The sequence below is a fragment of the Diadema setosum genome, chromosome 8 (genome assembly GCF_964275005.1).
Source record: "Diadema setosum chromosome 8, eeDiaSeto1, whole genome shotgun sequence".
Classification (NCBI taxonomy): Eukaryota; Metazoa; Echinodermata; class Echinoidea; order Diadematoida; family Diadematidae; genus Diadema; species Diadema setosum.
The window spans coordinates 32,305,016-32,328,717 of record NC_092692.1 but is presented as its reverse complement, the minus strand read 5'-3'; the positions used below and the strand labels follow the sequence as shown (position 1 = coordinate 32,328,717).

The following is a 23,702-nucleotide window of genomic DNA, read 5'->3' as shown; positions in this document are numbered from 1 at the left end:
TGCATGTGGCAGATGACGACATTGATACAATACACTATTTACACAACTGTTTTAAAAATCAGTACAAATGTGTTTCCCTTCAACATGCATAATTATTTTGGTACATTGGTACGTCCCAGCTTATGTACATATCTGACAATTCTTGACTGGTACTCTACAATGGTACTATGAAAGGTAGCCAAAACGGAACCCCGCTCGTACTGTTAGCCCCAAGTTTCACACAGACATAGATCCTGGTAAAGGCAATCTGGACAAGCCTTTTTCCACGATGTTTCATTAAATTTTGGTGGAAAAAACAAACCCACACATATCACTGACCCTGCCAAAAAGCCTCCATTGGAAAATCTTTCGTGATGATTGAATACTTGGAAGACAAGGTGATCCAAATGAGTCAAATGAATTGAGAAATATTCTGAATCGAGGTTACCTATAGATGCAGGCAAAAAAGGCAACATAAGTGTCATTCTCATTGCAACCAAAATACTTTTTTTGGGTCCCAATCATGAAATTTCGAAATTTTTACAGTGAGAACAGAAATAACACTTTCGCTGAATTTTGGTCGCAATCAAACTCGCACAAATTTGTGAGATTTTTTGCAAATAGACTTCAAGTTGTTCAGTAAGAACAGCGATCGCAATCTTTTTTTTTTTAACTTAATATCACATAATGTACCATTGTAGCTTCATGGTACAATGTACTCACTATTTTTATCAGCTATGGTGGACTTTTGGCATGAATTTGCATTGCGACTAGTAAAGATACCATTCATAAGCATGTGCAGGTTTGCTAATAATCTTGCCCCCCAAAATTGCAAAAACTTTTAAAGTGAGAATGCTAAATCACAATGATATTGTCCTGATTGCGACCCAAATTTCGAAATATTTGCAATGAGAATGGCACTATAGGCACATGTTGTTGGTATAATATAGTATGGAGTGCAAGTACTTTGCAGTCAAGATTGTGGAAGCAAAACCTGATAAATGCCACGACTAACAATTTGGAGCTACTCATTACATCCAATATTTCTTTGTAGTGGTGGCAGAAACTACAACAGAACCAGTTTATCTTATTGCCATACACAAACCAAGGTGAGTGGGACTAAAGTGAGGTTTGCTTTGGGGAATTATCCTGTGTGTAATTGTAAGCTTCCATTCCATTAGATCTCAAATCATAAGGATCACATTAAAGATAAAAGTACCTGACTGAAATCACTACCTGCTGCTTTTGAGGACAAAAAACTTAAATCCCAGTCCTTTTCGGACAAAGTTCTCTCATTAAATTCTCTCTAACAAAACTCTCTCACTAAAATCCCCCCCCCCCCGAAAAAAAGAACCTTCTGACCATGCCATCTTATTAGTTCTCATACAATATCCCCTGTATTTCAGCAAATTTTGACCCGTCAAAGCCCATATTGTGCGACTACAAAATTTCAGTATCTCTTGCTCCAGAGCAAGCGAGTTTGACCCAGTCATCACGGTTTATCGATGGATCTCGGATGAGATCATCAACCCTGAAATAATTCATCTCATCCCTAAGAAAGTACTACAATGTGATTTTTTTCTTTTGTCTTGTCTCTTAGGTCATTTTTCATAAGCATGGATAATTAGTACAGTGAGATATTATGACCAAAGGAAAAAAGAAAAGAGCCTTTGTAATATACAATTAGTACTCAAACACAGATATCTCCGACGATACCCACACAAGTTACAGGAACATAATGACCACGGAGTCAGGCTTTCATCTTTTTGTGTGTTTGACATTGTCCACAAAGTGACACAAATCTGACACAAACCTCACTTTTGAAAGACGGAGAAAATTCCTCCCTTCTTGTAAGAGCATACAAACAAACAGATTATCTCATATAAATTTTCCCAATCAACCCCTAAAATTAGGGAGAAGTGTCCTCATTTCTGTTCCACTCGAGAGGAAGCGTATGAAAATCTAACACACACGAGATATAGGATTACAAAAAACAACCCTCATTTGGTTCATTTTGGAAGGCACACGATAACTTGGTCTTGGACATGAAAAACGACAATACTAGATACATAATTCCACATTATTGCTAGTTACATTCTGAAGATTTCTTTTTGCAGTAGACACAGCTCATCAGTGTGTCTGTCTCGAAGAAACATCCTTTAATTTCGACAAATGATATGAGGCTTGTTTAGACAACCATTAATAGATCTGCTAGACCTTTCAACATTGTGCATAACTTTGGTTAAGGAAGCATCTCTCATGTTATAATTTCCACACTGATTTCATGATCAATGAAAAGATTAAAGGAAGTTGTTTTTTGATGTATGATACTGCTGTTGGGGGTCTAAATTGCAAAAAAAAAAACAAAAAAAAACATTATTTTCACACAACAATTCAAAGAGGAGATATCACAAATGCAAACTGGCACCAACTGACACAAGAAGTACGTGCTGTAGAGCAAGTGGAAAAAATTCTGCGATCTCATTGGTCCAGAGCTGTGTGTTGATTATACCTTGCTGCACGTTGCCTCACCAACGATAGCCACTGTAAACATGTTATCATACACTTGTAGCAAAAGTTTGTGCACTATTGAGGCATTTGCGCACTTAGTAAGAGATGCATAATTGGCTGGCTAACCTTGTATCCAGTAAATTTATCATGCATCAATTACTGGATGCATGGTTTGTGTCTATTGCAAGCCAAAGGATTTGCATCTAATAAATGTGCTATCAGGTCACATGATAAAAAAATGGATTTCTGACCAAAAAAAAAAGAGAAAATTACCCCATTCTGTAAAACAGATGATACACCAGTCTTTTTCTGCATCAGTAGGAATTGTGTGCATAGAGCAACTATGGAATCAGCCTAAACCCACTCGGTTTCGCCTCATGGGTTAAACATTCCATACTTAACTTCTGAACACAATTTCTACCTACACACCCAGACCTGTGCATCATTTGTATACTGTAATACCAATCTCTTTCAGAACACCTATTACAATGTATTTCTAGATCTTCAGAAAGCAAGCTGAAATATGAAAATGCAAACTTCTTGTCTTTACAGTCTATGGGCAGTTCAGACCTGGTAACTACCTTCATATATTCAACATTTGCAGATCAAAATGACACATATGCCCAAAGATGAGTCCCTGAATGAGACATAAAACATGAGTGATGTTTGGAGTGGTACTGGAAGCAGAATGGGGGGCATACACACATTGGAGAAACCCTGCCTTGCTCTTGATTTCCTGAATCAAAGTCCCTGTTCAGATTGCAAAAAAAAAATTATCTCATTTGTAACCACATTTGCGAAAATGTACCTCTTGAATAATGTAACAAGCTGTTCAGACACTGAAATCAATCTTTGTAAACCACCATTAATCAAACATGTTTTCAAAACATGATTGCCAAAACACAATTCTACTTCATTTTCACATGTGCAAGCACAAAAATACTTTTTGTTGACATGACACCCGTTTCTCAACATGATTACAAAAAAAAAAAATAGTTATTTTTTCACTTAAATGGACCAATAGGCATTTTGGAATAAATATTAGTTAACAACCACAACTTTGTTCCTGCCATAAGTGTGGTATCTCATCAAACTGGCAACAGCATTATTATATGATACATCATTAAAAGTCTGAGATCTATATGAATTTCATATCATTATCAAATCCTGATGAGCCCCAACCCACTAACAAGAAACCAACGATAGAGGAGAAAGGTTGACATAAAAGAATGACGTGACATTCATCAAACAAAGCCCTTGAAAAGCAAATAGGGACATTATTCTTTAGTGGAAATATGATTCAGAAGTAGGTTTTAGTGACATTGCTTACTCATACATCATAGTATTGTGTGGTTTATGCTCAGAACGTGACATGCACAGAAGAAATGTAATGTTTTCTTTCAAGTGCAAGATCTGATCACAATTTTGAGACACTGCATCATTAACAGATGGATTGGGATTTATATGAAATTCAATTCTTTTGTTTTTTATACAGGAAGAATATTATCTTTGAATCACCATGCCAATTTTTCTTCTTCCTGTTCAAGCAGTTCAAGGATTAAAAAAGTAAGACATGGTCTCCCAAAACACACACCTGCACTCTTGTACTCAGGCAGCAAAGAGCTGTTCCCTGATGGCAGTCACATTTAACCTGTTCCATACTGAATTCTGAAATCCAAATAGACTTAATACACAGGCCACCAGGTTCACATAAGGAACAGGTTTACACTTTTTAGTTTTGAATGACACTAGTAGTGCTTATTAGAGAACCATCTGAGCTGCAAATATAAACAGCAAGTTTTAATGTCATCAAAATAACAGAAAATAATGACTCTGATATCCTACTGTGCAGAGGCATTCAATAAGCTGAGCACATAAGAATTCAATGAATTTAACAGTAGGCATACACAGAATACAACATACTGCCAAAACCACTAGCAGTTACATACTGCTTCATGTGGCTTCTCAGTTATGACATTTACAAATAACGTATCTTTACGCAGTGGTTAAATGGCATTTACAACCTTTTCATTCTTATCTTACAAACTAATGGCACCATGCAATTGAAAAATAAAGGAGATAATCATATATATTACTTTCTTGATAAACATATACTCTTTTTTTTTTAATGTTCATGCTTGTAAAACATATTTGGTAGCTGCCTTCTTGATTTGAGAGAAATGCTGTTGCACTCCGTGCGTGTTGGTGACACAGGTGGTCACTTTTACTGGACGGTCAGCCCAATGCGGACGACAGCTTAGTTTGCTGATAGTGGATGCGCAGCCCAATGCGGACGACAGCTTAGTTTGCTGATAGTGGATGCGAAGCCCAACACTCCCAAGAGGATGGCTGGAAAGTCCTGCAGCAAAAGTTTAAAGACATAAAAAGGGTGGAAAGAAGGTTATTAAACATGCATGATATCTTTTTAAAATTATTCACAGAGGTCTTCATAATCACATGATACCACAAAATCAATAATCAGTATCAATTATCATATTATTCCTTTGGTGATTCTATCCAACAATGGGAGTATAATCTTTGAATAAGTACTTTCTTCTAGATACAACGCCAAAGTAAACATGAATATTACTGAATTTATCAATGGAGAATAAACAATATCTAACTAAAAAAACTACGATATCATTGAATTATTACATTTTCCCACACCTTCACTACAACAACTTGAAGAGTTTGTTCGCAAAAACCGATAAGTCCATATTTGCCAAATGGAGATATTTGCGATCAAAGGTCAAGAAAAATGAAGAGAATAATAAGAAAATTTTTGCTTCTTTTGACCATAACATCAAAAATGTACCTTTATATGTAGTGACCAATATATCATTTAAAAGGTATTATTTTGTACTTATGACAGAGACCGTACTTCAAAATCTTAAAAAATGGACTTATCGGTTCTTGCGAACAAACTCTTCAGTTACTCTCTTCTGTGAATTATGAATGCAGCTGCGTAAAGTTTGTATACCCCAAGCCACCAAAAGTGAAACAGTAAATGTCTAAGCAGGCTTGGCATAACCCTATTTCGAAACTACAAGATAAAAATATCAAAGAGAAAAGAACACAGCGGTACATAACTTTTGAATAGTGGTTTTGATTGATTAGCAAACATCCTGCTCGCTCTGCCCCCCCAAGGAAAAACGCAGTATCTAACATTTTTGGCGATTTTCACTTTTTTGCATAAATATAGTCAGTGGGCAACCCTTCTTCATATGACATATTCAGATTTTTGAAAAAATGTTTGGAAAGCTACTTTTCCGTAACTGCCAAACGCAGTATCTACACTGAACTTGCACTTTCCCCAAGGAAAAACGCAGTATCTACATGATGAATATTTCCCCAAGGAAAAACGCAGTATCTACAAAGCTAGTCTTAATTACCAGACACTGTTATTTATATATGTGAATACTTTGCCGGTTGTTCTGTAATTTGAACGTAAATTACTTTCTTAAGATATACTTGCTCAATAATAAAACATAATGTTCAAAATATCTAACCGAAACAATACTGATTAGTAAATATTTTGATGAGATCGTGATCCTAATATAAAACACGGTGTGAGATTAAGACTAACCGAGTGCACATTAAACAATACAGCACAACACTGACAGCTTGCATACTACAGTATTAGCTGCACTGGGGCAGCAGTCAGCACAGGGCCCGGCCGGCTAGTCAGCATACAGTGTGAGTGTGTACTTGTCTTGGATTAAAACAAAATGTTGTCGCGGGGAAAATTACTCGTGAGCCTAGCAAACTAGCCCTCAAGAAAAATTTATCTGCAGATAATGAGTAAGTAATTCAAAACTATTTCAATATTGAAAGAATAAAGCTGATCGTTTGTCACACGAAGCGAGGTAAACACAAATGCATGTTTGTCACACGAAGCGAGGTAACGTTAGAGACTAAACACAAACGCATGTTTACCTCGCTTCGTGTGATTAACGATCAGCTTTTCTTTCACTTCTACCTCGATGATGAACATCTGCCGTACTATTTCAATATTAACTTGTTGTGAAGTAGGCCTAAATTTGATAGGCCTAGACCCTTGTCAAAATTCCTAAGGCTCCAAATCTGAAAGTTTCGTCGAAAGGCAATAGACCTAGCCCTAGATCTATTTGTGTTGTATCGGATAAACGTCGCGTTATACTAACATGTTATTGTTAGACCCTATAGACTCTATTTAGATCTAAGTCCAAGTCTAAGACTTGTCTACACAGTAACGTTTGAGTCTTCTGTCTCTTTTCTAACGTTAGACCTAACGTTAATCAGAACTTTCAGGGTCCGTATTCCGAAAGTCTAAGAAAGATGTAGTGTAGGACTAGAATAGGCCTACTCTAGGGCAGGCCTGTTTATAAAACTAAGAAAGAAGTCTAAGACTAAAACTTAACCACTCAGAATCCTATTCCTATTCTCTAACACCGCTAGTGAAGTGTCAATGTTCAATTATCTACTCCATACCATACTGTCTTATAATTACATAGACAGCGATCTAGTTGAAAATAGATTAGGCCTAGGCCTATGTGAAAAATAGGTAGGGGCCTACCCACGGTAAATGGACAAAATAGAGACAGTTAAGAATAAGTTGTATTTTAATTCTTATCGGATCTAGACAGTGTCTAGACCCTAGTGAGACTGGGTTGCGTAAAATGCATGCATGATTCCATGCTGCATTCTACAACTTGTCTGTATAGCGTTACAAGTAAAAAAGTTACATTGCAAATTTACATGACATAACAAACTTAGGTTCAATCCAGAAGGAATAGGCCTAGAGAGCGGATGTCACTTCGATCTAGACCGGTTCTAGATTTATTTTTTTTTCTAATTAAAGAGTCCTGTCTCGTGTAGGGCTTAGACTAAACCTTCTGCAGTTCTAACGTTAGGCTATTTTTTTCTGTGAGTATCGTGCATAGCCCGAGGCTGTAGACTCGTGTAGCCTGCTACGTAGCCAGCCTAGAATAAACGATATAAAAACTAGAGCTAGTCTAGATCGATCTAGGTCCAGACATCCGATTTAGATTTATTTTGGTCTAGACAGAATCTGGCCTAGACAGTACAGTTTTGATCTAGATCTAGTATTCTAGATGCTAGTTAGCGGCTAGGCCATGTAGCATCACATTACAGCCCTAGTCATTCCGTTGTAGATACTGCGTTTTTCCTTGGGGAAATTCGTTCCATTGTAGATACTGCGTTTTTCCTTGGGGAAATCAGTCAATTGCATGGGGTTTCCCCAAAGTATCTACATTTTCATCAATAACTGAAAAACAAAACAAAAACACAAAATGATATTTTCCAGGAAAATTGGTAGCTAGATAGACTAAAATTCCACAATGAAGGAATTTTTCAAAAGAGTATATTTTCCAGGGGCTTTGGCAAAAACATAAAATGGTGAATATCTCGGTTGTTGAGAAATGGAGCTGGATGTAGATACTGCGTTTTTCCTTGGGGGGGCAGCGCTAGTATTTATCTAAAATTTGATGACGTTACAACAATCTTCAGACCAACCCTACGGAAACCCATCAAAAGGAAAGCTTATCGAAGCAATCTAAGGTGGACAATAACCTACATGTGTGACTTCAAACAGAACATTTATTGCTTGAAGTTAGATCAGAACTTCGTGGAAAAGAGACATAAATGAGTAATATGTGACCACCAATCACTTTGCCTTTTTGTGTTCAGATTTCATTTAAAGAGGCTATAAAGGAAGATGTGTAAATGTGTATGGGCAGGCCACTACAGGATAGAAGAATTTTGCCACGAGGAAAGCACTCTGAGAACGCAGACCTCCGCCAAGCATGCAGCTCATTTCCACCACTGATCTTGTTCTTCCATAGAGATATCAGTGATTTCCACCCATACATACTTATAGTATTGTGTGCTGAAAGTTGCCCGATTTCCCAGTATAGAAGCCTTTGTTACGTCATAAACTCTCACCTGCACGGCGCGCCTCGCCCTAGCAGAAACCAAAGATAGTTAAGCGTCTTTGGCAGAAACTAGAGCACACACTTTAGTGCGCGCATGCAAACCTCAATATGCGCTGCCTGAACTCCCAAGTTCATTGACCCTACCCGCCAAAATGTCAAAAATCCTTCATAAATTCCCCAAAAATTCGCGGATCACTACCAAAAGTTAATCGTTTGTTACTTGTGTCATTCTCAACCTTTCCTGCAAGTTTCGTCCAAATCCGTTAACTACTTTTTGAGTTATTTTGCACACAGACAAACTAATTAACTAACTAATTAACAAACCAACGGTAACGAAAACATAACCTCCTCCCTTGGCGGAGGTAACGAGGAAAGGGATAGGCCTATGGCTAATGGGGTACAGCCACTGCAGTGCTGCTTGCAGCTAGGGGACTTGAACCAGTGGCCTCAGTATTAAGACTGCAGTTTTACCCACAGGGCCATAACTGCTTGTAGGCACTGCAATGAAAAACTTTTTGAAGGATACTTTATATGGCACAGTCGAGCGAGTCTAATTTTCGCGAATCAAGATGCTGTTCTATAGTAATGGATATAATGCCTAATCTTCCTCACTGATTTATGAGAACTTTTTCTGGCATGAAAATTAATAAATGTGTTTGTGCAATCACACATCATAATTCATGACTGGCTAATTCCTTCCTGTTTTCATTTTTGAGTAGTGAAAGTTCATTGTTATTTTTCTAGCAAGGAAAGTTCATTCTAGTATCTCTAGCTAGACCAACTCTCAATATTAAAGTTGGTCCATATGCCCATGTTCATAGTGGCATCTGGCATTCTGCAATGGCGCCAACAACTCGCAGTTAGCCCTCCCTCTATCGATTATATTATACCTCCATGCTTAAAGGAAAGCAAAAAATAAGAATTTCCAAAACAATGGCTAAGATTGGTTTGGCAGTGCGTCAGTGTTTCGTATGCCTGTTGGTGGGCCATCTGTTAAACCCAAGAATGCATAGTCTGGCAGGAATTTGGGGGTTTGCTGTGTGTCTGTTCTTTTGTTTGTCTGTTGTTGTTGGTTTTTTTTTTTCTCTCCTATTCGCTGCACTCTCACACAATTATCCTTTTTGACTAATGTTGGGTGGAGTAAAAGATGAATCATTGGAAGGAAAAAAAAGGCTAATAGAGGAGAAAAGATGGGGAAAATTCTCCTATTAAATGCAATTATGAATTATATAAACACATACACACACATACAGATTAATAAGACCACATTTCTGCTTCCTCCTCTTCCACTACCGACAACAACAATGCAAAACCACCTCTCAAACGTACGTCCGTCTTCATGACTTTCTCTTTTACTTTCAGGTAGGCCCCATGCCTTCTACAGCTCTAGCAAAACTTAGCAGCTTTGTGGCCACACATTGCTTGCTGTGGATTTTCCCTGCAGATAAATTGTCACGTCCATTCGAAAGCTTGACTAGAAACGTTGGCTCTGACTGCTAGAGTGGACTCTTGTTGGTAAAAAAAAAAATAAAAAAATAAATAAATAAATAACTGTCACCTCCTTGACAGGAGACTACAGGCACTATGTTTGAGTAGGTACTAGGCATAAATATTCACACCTGAATGACACATGCCTTAAAATTAAAATAACAACAACATGCTTTTCATTCAAATTAGAAGGTTGATGTCATTCAAACCAACAACAGCTAGGGAAAATGAAAAAAAAAAAAATAAGAGAGAAAGACATCTCCTTTGTCCCTTTGAAAAGTACCACTTGATTTGTCCTGAACTGCTGCTAATTCATCCCAAAATCAAACAGTTCAACCATACTGTCCTTGATAGATAGAAAATCAGCCAGCTGACCTGAGACAGTACAACTGCCCAATTCTTTGTGCTACTTTCAGTTTTACGGTCTGATTATTGTGCCGTTTTGTGTCTTGACTGGACAGTATACTTAAACCCACTCCTTTGGAGAGGATGTGTATACAAGTGCATTCCTGTTATCCCAGTAACATTTTCATTCCTATATAGTTATGATGGTTTCCATGTTACCAAAAAGACTTTGCACTGCAATATACTCTTAGCACAAGAAAGAACACATATTCTGTATGGAACAGAAAAAACAACAAAGACAAAAACCCATAACACAGGTCTCTTTCCATATAATATATACTGTGCTCTGTTCACAAGTTTCAAAATACATGACAATATTCTACACGGAATAGACAAAAAGAAAAATATCAGCCTTCCTACTTCATATAAATTCCATTACTGTGACCACAATGGGGTTTGAACAAAACATGAGATCCATATAAAGTGAATCTAAAATGACATCACAGCGTCTAATCTTCAATTTTTAAAACACCGTCAGCTTTTTCTCAATGGGCCAAAGAAATAAACACAGCTCTGGGTCTAAATACTGGCTGGGACAACAATACAGGTGTAAATATTGTGATTGAAGGTTGTGCATTGTTGTACCCGAGAAGTAAAAATATTTGGGAAAGGTAGCCATGAAATAAACGTCACAGACATCTATCTATAAATATGTACACCAGCCGCAGTTCATTTAGGCAATATCGAATGCATGAAGCTACAGGTACGATATGGCAAACTGGAATTGTTACGGTTGATTGATACCAATGCATTATCTTGAAAAAGGACCAAGGTCGAGTTTGGAGTATGCTGCTACATACTCCAAACTCAATCATCTGATCCTTATAACCTGCTGAGGACAAGTTGATTTTGCTATAAGACATATTTCCAAAAGATGCCTGCCCGAGCACGCTTGGGACACATCTTGAACCAATTATGACTGTAGGATGAAATTCAAATCCGTAGAGGACTTGCGATGTACACTCCTAGAAACTGATTGCCAGCCATATCACAGTATACAGTCAAGGTGGAAAAAAAAAAAACTACCTCTATCTACATTCAATTCAACAAGGAAAACTTGTAACAGGGTACAAAGTTAATCATTTGTTCTACTGTTCACATTTTGTATATTTAACAATACTTAACACTGATCATACATTCACTTTTTTACACTGGTTGCTTCTATCCCTAACTCACATTTAAGAACTATTTTGAAGCACAAAAGCTGGGTTTTTGTTTCATCTGCAAATGGTAAACAATGTCTTTAAAGTGACACTGCTATTCTTTTCTTCTTTTTTTGTATTCTACTGAAGTTGATCGGATCCATAATTCTCTTGACATCATTGGCCCTACAAACATTTTTATCAAACATCACCACAGCTTGAAAAGGCAGGTGGAACCAACAACAATTCTTCACCCCTCGGGATAAGAACTTAAAAGTTTGAGAGCACAGGCAGGTCTTAAAAGAGGCAAAAATCACAATAGTTCCAGCAGTGTTCCAAAAGTCATATATACCAGCCTCTAAATACACAGATGCATCAATTCATCCATTAAGGAAATGGTCCCTTCCAAACGAAATGTAGGCTATTTGGTCGTTTCCCATACAGCCCATAGTATACGGATCCTAAAGTGCGTTTTTTTTCCCCCTCTCTCTCTCCTACTAATGCACAATGACTATGTTGTTTGCATTCAGAATAGTTGCTTTGGGCCTTAAACATTTTCTTTACGGTCTTGCAGGAGTTTTAACCAGAAAGTCTGAAATGATGAAAAAAAAAACCCAAAGTCTGATGATCTTGTTATGAATAACGTTAATTTTATGTGTTGACCCCGTGCTCCCAGACTACAGTAAAGTTCTTTCAGACCGCAGGCTCTGAAACATGTGGTATTGTCGCTTTTCTCAAACCTACTGTCACACAATCCATCCTTCATGTGGACTTGATAGCAAGTTCAGCACAGAAAAGAAAGGAGTGGGGAGGGGAAAATAAAAAAAGAATAACAAATAAAAAAAAAAGTTGCTTTACTCCATGCATGTGCTTTTGGTGACGGGTCTGTTAAAATTTCATTTCATTTCATATCATTTCATTTCATTTCATATCATTTCATTTCATTTCATTTATTTCAGCATGGCACATGAGTCAGACAACATGGCTGTTGATAATTATTTAGGGTGCGTATTTATATCTATGAACAAATTTCTGAGGCAGAATCATGTTCCTAAACGCGTTTAAGACATTTTCAGGCTATAGACACACGTAACTGTGTTTTCAGAAACGCTAATTTGAAACGCCATTCAAAGGGCATTTTGAAACATGTTTGAGACCACCATTGCCTTTCTGAGAGTAGAAAAACACACGGCTAAAGTCAAACTTCCATGCAGTATACAACCTGCAGGTTACAACAAGGGCCTCAGTTGACCTCTGCTTTCCAGGTCGAACTGCACAACAGTCAAATCGTGATTCGATGATGGTCAGATGAACGCGGCACCCTGAAAATCGCATTTCAAACCCCGTTCGCAATTGCCATTCCAAACGCACTTTGAAACGTGATTCTCTCTTTCGAGTTAGATAAACACAGCCAGAGAATTCTCTTGCTTTTTCCCACCCAGGGGCTCACACGTACCCTGAACCAAAGGCAACAATATACCAGCACTTTCATCAATCAACTTCACATAAATTTTTTTTTTTTCTGTTTAAGGGAAAATGTGTTATGACTCTTCCACTTGACCTTATGATATGCTTCTTGCTTAGAATACACATTTACACCAGCACTTTCATTTCATTGAATGTTTCACAGTAAACTCTATTTTATCCTGCAAGCACAGTATTTCATAGCAAGGACTTTAAAGACAATTTGGCAAGTGTTTGAGCTTGTGACAGAGAATACACATCAAAGGAATGAGAAATAAGTATGAACCCTTTTCAAAAGAGAAGTTGCAATTTCTCACCTTGGACACTATTGTATTGCTTTTGCGCTTCAGAAAACGATATTTTCATGAAATTAAAAAAAAAACTCTGCTAAATATATGGTGGATACAGTAGTTATGGTTCCCTTTGATAAAACTGTCACTTGGACCCCGTTTACAGTGCGGGACTGGGCCGAGCTGCGGCCGAGCCGCGGCCAAGCCCAGCCTCAATTGCGAGGCCGGGCCCCGCAATTTTGTCCGTTTACACTGCCGGGCTCGGCCGCGCTTTTGATTCAAACCTTTCAATATGTTGTCGTAGTGGCGCTCTGCTTGTAAACAAATGCAATTTGGTATTGTCTGGTTTTCAGACCCTTTGCCAAATGAATTCCGTGGCGACAAAGTCGCCGTTCGGGCAAAGGCCTTTGCCGAAGGAAAAAATCCTTTGCAGGTCAAAACCACCTTTTAAAAACTATACTAGTTTTCGACGTTGGGGGGTTAATAACCTGAACAGCGAAATAGTACAGGCAGAGGGTTTGGAAGCCAGACTAAAATTGGCCGCGCATTTGGCCCAGTTTACGTTTACACTGAGAAAAGGTCGGGCTCGGCCGTGGCTTGGCCGCGGCCGAGACCACCTCCAGAGCCAGGCCAAAGGCCAATTTTGGCCTCGCATTTGGCCTTTTGTGCGTTTACACTGAAGCGGGGCTGGGCCGAGCCGCGGCCAAGCCGCGGCCGAGCCTCGCACTGTAAACAGGGTCTAAGATGAGGTTGGTCTATGTTCAATACAAGCAAAACAAAGCAAAAGTCACCCCTTGTACTGGTTTGTTTTGTTTGTTTCATCTGTATTTTGTTGTTTTATCTTTTTATCACTGTATACAAAATTATAACTTTGTATGAGGTAAACAATGTAACATTTCAGAATTTATATATTTCATAGTTCTGTTTGCATCTTTACAAGCCAAAGATATCTGAGAAATACATTGAGTGGAAAGGAATAAGGCCATGTGTTTTTGGCAAATTATGGAGTTAGATATCTTTAGTTTATTCTTGCATATATCTCAAAGAGTTAGAAATAAACTTCATTATCATAATCATCATTATCTTCATCATTATTTCAGACATAAACAAACATAAATATAGCAAACAAAAAATTAACCACTTACTAAACATGATTTTAATTGGTGTTACAATCCCATTAGAGCATAGTGGCAACAAAAAACAACAAAAAAAAAAACAGAGCTCGCTGGCACCTCCACCTTTGAGATTCAGAGAAAGTGAAACAATGTTATATTGACCTTTTTATGGCGGCATTAAACAGAGACGCTAGGTGTGAATTCTTGGCGAAGGGCCCCGCCTACATGTAGCTGCATGCACAAAGGGGAAGTTATAGCCACAGTGTGGTGAGGTTCCAACTGAAAGCTACAAAATGTTGGCAGGAAATCAAACACTGGCCACATTCACTTACACTTTTACAGAGTGCTTCATGGAGTTGTAATTAGTCAACCAATGTCTTGGTTTTGATTGTATAACCTCACCACAGTGCGTCATAAACAATCTAATACCCTTGCATCGAGTTTCGAGGAAGTGTGTAATTATACCTCGTTGGCTCTATTGCTGTAGGCCTACACATTACAATCAAGCCAAGTACGTATGAAATATGTCCATTAATGTCCTTTATTCTCAACAACAAACAAAGACAAGATTGAAGCCCACACACAAATATCAGGCAGGACTGATTTTCAGTATAAGTAGGAAAACTGAAGTTCAACATCACTTTGTTTTTGTTTTTTATTCTTTTAACAAATCCCCTTTGATGATAGGTAGGGCCTATATCTATGTGAGGTTTTCCACACTTACATGGGACTCATTTGTAAACCTGTTTCCAAACAAGTTTCAAAGAGATCAAGTTATGTTATTTTTTATATCTACACAAGTCTGTGGCCAATCGTGGCTAAAGATATTTTCCAATAAAGGTTTTAATCTTGTAATTTGATAAACTGAACATTTGGACCTCTCTCACAAACTTGAGGAGTTGGGGACTAGTTTTGACCTCATTTTCACTTCCATCATGCAGAGATTTTGATACTTTGGCAAGTGGGTAGGGCAGTTGTGACCCCATACCCTGTTGTATGAAATGAAATTTGCAGTCGGTGGCAAAGTGCAGACTCATTTCTTTGCCCGAATATTCAGTGGTAACTTCAAACATGCCTAAAAGCATGATTACAAATTCAGTTATTCTTGAAATGTGAAACCTCTCAAAACCTTTTTCAATCTCTCTTCTATCTCAAGGCCTGAAGATGTAAAAACATTGACCTATAAACCCAAGGTTGAAAACATTGTAGAGAAAAAAAAAAACAACACTTCATTCACAGAGTTTATTTAATATTTAAGAGGGGACACTGATACCAAAACATGACACTGAAGCTACTACAGTAATAATCGGACAAAGAGTTCATTCCCTAAGAGTTCACACTATATCAGTATATGTTATATTTCTAAAACTTTATCTCTCAATGATAGATAACCACATGAAACACCAGCCACCAGAATAAAATACCTATATCATTCAAGATGAGATCCTTGCAGCCATACCAAGAGTAGTAGTTCTCACGCATTGGAGTTAGTCAGTGGAAATTTTTGCCAAGAATCTTCGGCTCTAGAAGGAGACAAACAGACTTAATATGTTTAGCTGTTTGCACAGGGATGAGTAAACTGGCGAGTACGTACAAATAGTTTCTATTTTGGCCCTGGATCGCTTTGGTAAAGGGTCCGTTAAAACCTCACACTGGGATGATTACCAATGCCTTTGGCACACCGGTATATTTATTATCATGCATAAGACTTGTTGACCTCAGAGCCAGAGTGAACACATACCAGAAGAGAGCTAAAGCGCACAGGGAAATACTGGGGATTGATAAGGGAGGACTCTGCTCTCTGAAGAGGATCAGTTCAGGGGGGAATTGTCAAGTCCACAACAACATTGTCAAGACCAAACTGTTGTGTTAAATGTCCAGGAGACTGATGGTTCCTTTAACCAACTCTGCACTCCTCCAGTAAAGACATTCATATGGGGTCTACACGATGTATACATTTAATGATGAGTCACGACTATTCAATGTCAACATGAAAGAAGCGAAAATACATCAATTCAATACTCAGTAGACTGGTGCGATTTGCAAACTTGTCTTACAGATCTACAGATGAGGATTACCACAAAATATATATACCACAACATTCCTCATCATCATATTACAAAATCTAGATAGTGGGAAATGAAAGAAACTCCTTTTTCTTACATTAAACTGCTATACACATTCAAAAAAAAAAAAAAAATGGGCATTTTTTTCTCTTCCACATATGTCATGAATTCCGGAAAGTTTCTTTGAGAGAAAAGCCATTAAATCAACATTATCTACTACAGAATGCTCCGAATGTGTGATGATTCACTAGGCCTAACTCTGCCCACAAGACCTCATCAACTTGTTCAAATACGGACTGCAATAGGGCATTATACAAAAGACCTAAACGTATCTCCCTTTTGTCCTGAGAGGCATTTCCAGCAAGGGACTCCTACTATTAATAGACAAATACCCATAATGGACATGACTTGCCCAAGATGGAATCCTAGTTGCCCAGGGCAAGAGGGAAGGGGGATTTAAGAATGACAGCATTCTGTGACAATTAAAGGGTGTGTACAGTTCTGGTCGAGGTGAGGATACGTTTTGCGAGATATTCAAAAACCACTCTATGAGATGTCAAAGAGCATGCAGTTCTAGGGGTATCAAAAGTTTATTCGATGAAAATCGGTTTTGAAATGGCTGAGATATCCAAAAACAAAGTGAAACAAAGAGATCCTAATAAAGTTGTGGCATGTCGCCTTTTATTAAATAGCACTTTTTTTGGATATCTCAGCCATTTGAAAACCAATTTTCATCAAATAAATGTTGAATCCTTCTTAAAATTACATGCTCTTTCATATTTCATAAGAGGCTTTTCATTATCTCACTTAGGAATGTTCAAAACATGAATCCCCACCTCAACCAGTACTGTACAGTCCCTTTAAGACTTGAAATTGACGTGGAGCTTCATAGGAACATATTTTGCCTCTGGCTCCATGCCTTTAGCTGCATTCACACACTCAAAATTAACATTTGTATGAAATCAATTATAGCAAAAACCATAACATTCATACTAGTTATAGGGCTCCTAATGGATACCAAACGATCGCTAGCTCTATCACAAATCAGTTAAATACTTGACTTGATTTAAAACTCCCACATTAATATGCCCTTGCACAGTGCATGTAAAAAGGTGCATGAGTAAAACTTAAATTTTGTTTGATCCCATATTAATGCCACTGGTCACAGTAGGCCTGTGCACTTGGATGGATGAATGCAGTGACATAACGGGGTCATCATTGATGCATGAAGACAATCTAGAGCTAAATGCTTCATTTACAACCATGTGATTTTTATTTGTTTATACCAGCTTGATTTCTTTTGTAACTCTCACAGTAATTTGCCGAGCATGAGGTGTGTGAAAGGCAGCAATTATATCCATTCTTCCTTCACGATGAAAAAAAAAAAAATCCAGCAATTTTAATTCAACATCACCAGAAAGTGACGCGTAGCAGTGTTTAATTTTCAGTATTTTTCTTTGTTATTCAACTGTATTGATATTGTGTGACCATATGTATGGATATGAAATAGAATTGAATAATGATTTTAAAAACAATAACTCCTTCATATATGAATGTGGAATCTGTGTCAAAATAATCACAGTACACAGTCAGGGAGAAATGTGGTCCCAAACTGGTAAGGTCCATCCTTAATAGCAACAATTATGACATAACTAATGGGATAGGGATTGCATTGAAGCAAGTGGAGGTAGCACTAACTGTCACTATTGTGTACAGAATTAATCATTAACAAAGTAAGCAGCCCAGAAACTGAATGTCCCCTGTTAAGCGATATGAAACTGATATGGTATCATCATTACCACTCAAGACAAACGAGATAAGAAACTATCAAACTCTGCACACTTATTGTTCCGTTTATCTCGCAGAAGCACAATGAACACACCATCACTCCACAGGTATTCAGCGGAGTCATACCTTTGGCCTCACGGGCTAAATATGTGAAGATATACACACAGGTGGGAATATTCCACACAGATCGTCTGATGCCAGAAAATTCTGTTCCAGTAACCCATCGAATTCACCAGAGTCACTCTGACCATGGACCTACTAGTCCATGCTCTGACTAATCTTAATTTTTCCAACTTTTTTTTTTTTTACCACATGAGGCTGCTTGCACTAGGAAGCACCATGCTGGCACTGTTAGTGAATGTTCAGTGCAGATCTATGACCTCTGAACCTACAACCTTGCCATGCTAGTATTTGCTGTTGTTGTTGCTGATACTTTTTTTTAAAGTAAAATTACACTTGGAATGGCTATATCCCTTATCCCACTGCCAGATGTTCTCAAAACTGAGGGTATTTGGCACAGGATGTTACAAATGAGAAGAAAACATAGGTACAAATTGGCTAGCATTGTATCTTAATACTACAGATCATTGTTCACCCTACTACAAACTATCTTTTTTTTCTAATTGATATTCTCATTTCTATTGTTAGTCCTACTTTCTTCTTTATCAGATTATCATTACACTTAATTGTTGTAACTAAAATTGATTTGACCATTACTACCACTAAATATTTGTTTATCTTCATACTTGTTTTGTTTTGTTTTGTTCTGTTTTTGTCATTATCATTCTCACCTCTATTCCAGTTAAATGTTTACTTGTTTTTGTATGGGGCTACAAGCTTATAGGAAATGTCATTCACTAATGTCAGGAATACACTGTTTGAATATTATCGGTTCGATCTACAAGTTTGCTGGGTCCTGCTGAGACAAGACCATGTCTCCCACTGGTTAATTCAAATTGTCAAGAAGCAGTAAGGCTGAATGTAAGACAAACACACTTTACCAGCAACATTTCAGGACCTACCTACATCTAAAATCAGGAAGTCAAAAGTCAGCATCTTTCTAAATGAACTTGTGAAGAGTGAGAAATCTTGTACTTGGGAGGAGTGCATTTATTTGATAGTTTAAGTCAGCTCTATCAGATAATGTTGTTTCCATTCATCTATTCATTTTGGTGCTCTGCAGATTTTAAGTCCTTACAATACAGTACTCGACAGTAGGCCTTACTACACTGAGATAAAGATCCACTGAATTTCCTACTGACCACAAATGTAATAATAGGCCCTAAGTGATTTTGGATTATGACCAGTCTACATTAGTAATTATTCAATTTGTTGTTGTTGTTGTTGTTGTTGTTGTTGTTGTTGTTGTTGTTGTTGTTGTTGTTGTTGTTGTTGTTGTTGTTGTTGTTGTTGTTGTTGTTGTTGTTGTTGTTGTTGTTGTTGTTGTTGTTGTTGTTGTTGTTGTTGTTGTTGTTGTTGTTGTTGTTGTTGTTGTTGTTGTTGTTGTTGTTGTTGTTGTTGTTGTTGTTGTTGTTGTTGTTGTTGTTGTTTTAAAGAAAGAAGAGAAAGAGAGAAAAATTGGGGCCCTATAAAACAAATAATTTGCCCCAGATGCAATTTGATTACACTTTTGAAAAAGTGCAAAATCTACAAATGTAAACAAGCCTAAAACATCTACCCAATGAAAGAAATTTTCCTATGGTCATACCACACTTACATTTTTTTCCATTAGCACCATCATGAAAAAAAAAAAATAATAATACAGAGCGAAGCTAACACCAGGTACAGAACTGATCAAATATTTGAAGTACCAGCTACCTACATAAAAAAAAAAAAATCTACATATACTTGCTTTCTTTTTCTGATATGTTAAACAAACAAATGTGCAGAGAAATATGTTTCAATGTTTGAACTAAACATCAACCATGCCCCTTTCATGATAAAGTCCACCCTTTTCAGATTCTCTTACATTCAACTTTAAAGTATATATATGTCAGGCCTGAAACATATTTGTGGGGATGGGGAGGGTTTCAACTCTCATGAATACAATAAACTACCATATTTTTTTTTTTTAGAAAGTAGTGAGGCATTGAAATGAGATTCAATAATTTTACTGTATAATATCACAATTCTGATTGAGAAACTGCATTATCGAGAGGAACATGCACTTTTCCTGCAATTGAACCTGGAAATTTTCTTTTAATTGTGTTTTAATTTATGTGGATTGTATATTATGTGCGACTGCTAAGTTATATTGTTATTATTATATATATATTATTATGTATACAGTGTACTTTGTATAATTTGTATTGTATTTTTTTCACCTGGAAAATGATTATCTTTTTTGTTGGAAGAAAGACTAATAAAAATATCTGTATCTGTATCTGTATCTGTGGAAAATAAGGGAAATGGAAAAAATAAATAAAGCATCATTTCTGACCTCTTCCCTTCTCCGGCTTCTGCTTTGTCTCCCAGAAACAATTTCAAACCACAAAATCTGACCGAGTAAATTCAAAAGCGAATCAGTCAGTGGAATATAAACATTCTTCACCTGAATAGTCGAAACCACTCCTGCACAACACCGTGAATAACAACTGATCAGTTTGCTGAGAATAACATCCTAGGTTACCTCGTAAACTGCTCAAGAGTGTATATCACATTTCTCTCTCTCGTGCCAATTGGGGATACTTTCCTTGTTTGGCAGACACACGCATAACCTGCTGGTAGGTGTGTTAAGATCACATTGGCGCCAGCATGGACCAGCATAACAATGTCTACTGGACGCACCGTCCATTGTATGAGAGTTAGTTGATACTTATCAAGAAAGCTCAGATGAGAAAAAAACTGTAGCTAACATTCAACACTAGATTGCCAAAGTACAACAAAAGAGTATAATATATGCACTGATGTGTATTATATCAAATAAGCACCTGGCTTTGTCCATTTTCAACTCAGCATGAATGAATAAATGAAAGAATGAAAGGACTTCTGCTACAATTTTCTGTTCAAGTGAATGATATCAAAAAGGCTTGTACTAACCTTTAAAACCCTGAAAAAATAACACGCTATCATCAGAATATGAAGATCAGTAAATGCAGATCTTGAAGAAAAAAAATACTACAAAAAATTATCAAATATCATTTTTTTTTAAATTCTGCATCAGCAGATATGACATATGGGTAAGAAGTCTGCTTTTCAAGAAATTGATAGATATCATAAACATTAAAGGGAAGGTAAACCCAAAGAACAATGTGGATTGAGTGAAAGCAGCAACATTAGTAGAACACATCAGTGAAAGTTTGAGGAAAATCGGATAATCGATGCAAAAGTTACGAATTTTTAAAGTTTTGGTGTTGGAACCGCTGGATGAGGAGACTACTAGAGGATATGACGTATGAGTGGACAACAATACAAAGAAAATATAAAGGAAATTCAACAAAAATTCACTTTTCTAGAATTATGAAAAAACAATGGACCAACCGCTTTCAGAAAGCAGGGGGAATAATTGCTACCCCTAACATATATCAATATCAAGTTGATGGAATTTGTAATTTTCATGAAAAATTGATTTTTGCAGAATTTTCTTTAGATTTTCTTGGTATTGTTGTCCACTCATACGTCATAACCTCTAGTAGTCTCCTCATCCAGCGGTTCCAACATCAAAACTTTAAAAATTCATAACTTTTGCATCGATTGTCCGATTTTCTTCAAACTTTCACTGATGTGTTCTACTTATGCTGCTGCTTTCACTCAATCCACATTGTTCTTGGGGTTTATCTTCCCTTTAACAATCTCAGATTACATTCATGTCCTTTAAGTGTTTCTTTTCTGCTATATCTAGCCCATCATCTATATCTATGTTTTTCTCTACACGGTTTGTTCATCTGCATTGTCTTTGTTTTTCTTCTCTTCGCTCCTTTTTTTTGTAAGCACATGATTGTGATCTTTTTTCACAGATTTCTTTATCTAGTAGGTTACAGATTTTGCACTGGCCCAGTCTTTAAAAATCTGCTTTTGCCACAGCCAAGAATTTATCACTCCCGAGCATGAGGCTTTCCTTACCTATACGGGCGATTCTCTGGACGGTGACCGCTTCATGCCCACACCATTCATCATCGGAACATTGCTAAGAGATTCTACGGAAGCCGTAACCGGGTCCTTCACATATTCATCATCCTCGTCGGCAAAGCGGATCCTCCCGTTCCCGTTGTAGGCACCGTTGGTTGATTTAGGCAAGTTTGACTGAAAGCAGTTTTTCGTCGGAGGCACTTTGACCGTCGGCGAATTAATGGGCTTGGTGTCCATTATAAAGTCCGAGTCCGGCTCTCGCATGCGTTCCAGCTCTGCTGCGCTGCATCTCGGCATGTTCTGAATGGGATACGTGCTGTTGAACTCGCGGTAGTCCACTTTAAACTGCTCGCTGTTTTTGATGCTGATGAGATGACTGCTGAAGCGGTGTCCCCACAAGATTTCAGAAGGCAAGTATGAGGTACGGGCCTGGGTGACCAGACCGGTCTGCTCTAGGACTCCCTCTAGGCACACAATGATCTCAAAGTTATTTTCGAGCAGGTCGTCCGCCGAGACCGTGTAGAGCGGGCTTTTCTCATCGATGACGTGGCAGATGATGATGGGCCAGACAAGAAAGATGCGGTCTTCACCGGTGTCATTACCAAAGTTCATGTGGTAGCTGTGGAGGGGGATGCATTCCCCCTCATCCGTTACCTTAGGTCCTATGAGTTGCCCTCTTATATGGGCCTCATATATGTGCGACTGGCGGATGTCGCCGAGCCTGAACATCAGGCACAGTTTGCCGTCCCGCTCGGCAATGACCGCATGCCGACTAAACTTTATTGTTGCTGCGCGCTTCTTCGGTCGCGCAATTTTGGCAAATATGCATCCAATCATCACAGCGTCAACCAGGCAACTGAAGACTGACTGGAGAACCACGAGGGTCCCTCCGAGCCAACACTCCTCTGTCACTCCTCTGTAACCGTATCCGATTGTCGTCTGTGTCTCCACAGAGAAGAGGAAGGCACCGATGAAGTTTTCAACATTATAAACGCATGGTTCCCAGTTTTCATACAAGGTGTCATTGTTGGACAGGTACCCAATATCACCATGGTACCAGACCAGCCCATACCACGGTACAGTGAAGCCGACCCATCCTCCAATGTAGGCTAGTGAAAACATCAAGAGCACCCACCTCCACTTTAGGTCCACAAGTGTGGTGAAAATGTCGGCCAGAAAGTCCAGGCCTCTGGAGGGCACATGCGTGTGGACCACATTGCACATGCCATTCTTGTTGACGAGTCGTTGGAGTTTCTGCTTGCGCCGCAGGCTCAGTTGCCGCGCAATGTTGTGGATGGAGTGCCTGCGCTTGATCGGACCCTTCATGTTCAAGTGTGAGACCACGCCATCCATGGAATCCGAGAGACTACCTGTTCCACTACCACCAACCACATCTCCATTTTGTGCCTCCTTCTCCTTCCAGTTTCTGGTACTCATACTGGTGTCTGTGCCA

The 23,702-nt window shown here is 38.1% G+C and overlaps 1 protein-coding gene across 1 annotated transcript; it reads right to left on the bottom strand.

The window, feature by feature from the left end:
- Nucleotides 1-4,628: 4,628 nt before the first annotated feature.
- Nucleotides 4,629-23,686, bottom strand: LOC140231865 (ATP-sensitive inward rectifier potassium channel 12-like). The gene is made up of 2 exons (XM_072312015.1): nt 22,244-23,686; nt 4,629-4,849 (listed from the first exon to the last, which is right to left on the bottom strand). The coding sequence occupies exon 1, from the start codon at nt 23,684-23,686 to the stop codon at nt 22,244-22,246; it is 1,443 nt and encodes a 480-aa protein (XP_072168116.1). The 3' UTR covers nt 4,629-4,849.
- Between the last annotated feature and the right edge of the window lie 16 nt (nt 23,687-23,702).

What these genes read in the sequence shown, in the direction of transcription:
- LOC140231865 (XM_072312015.1), bottom strand. Translation starts at nt 23,686, where the DNA reads ATGAGTACCAGAAACTGGAAGGAGAAGGAGGCACAAAATGGAGATGTG.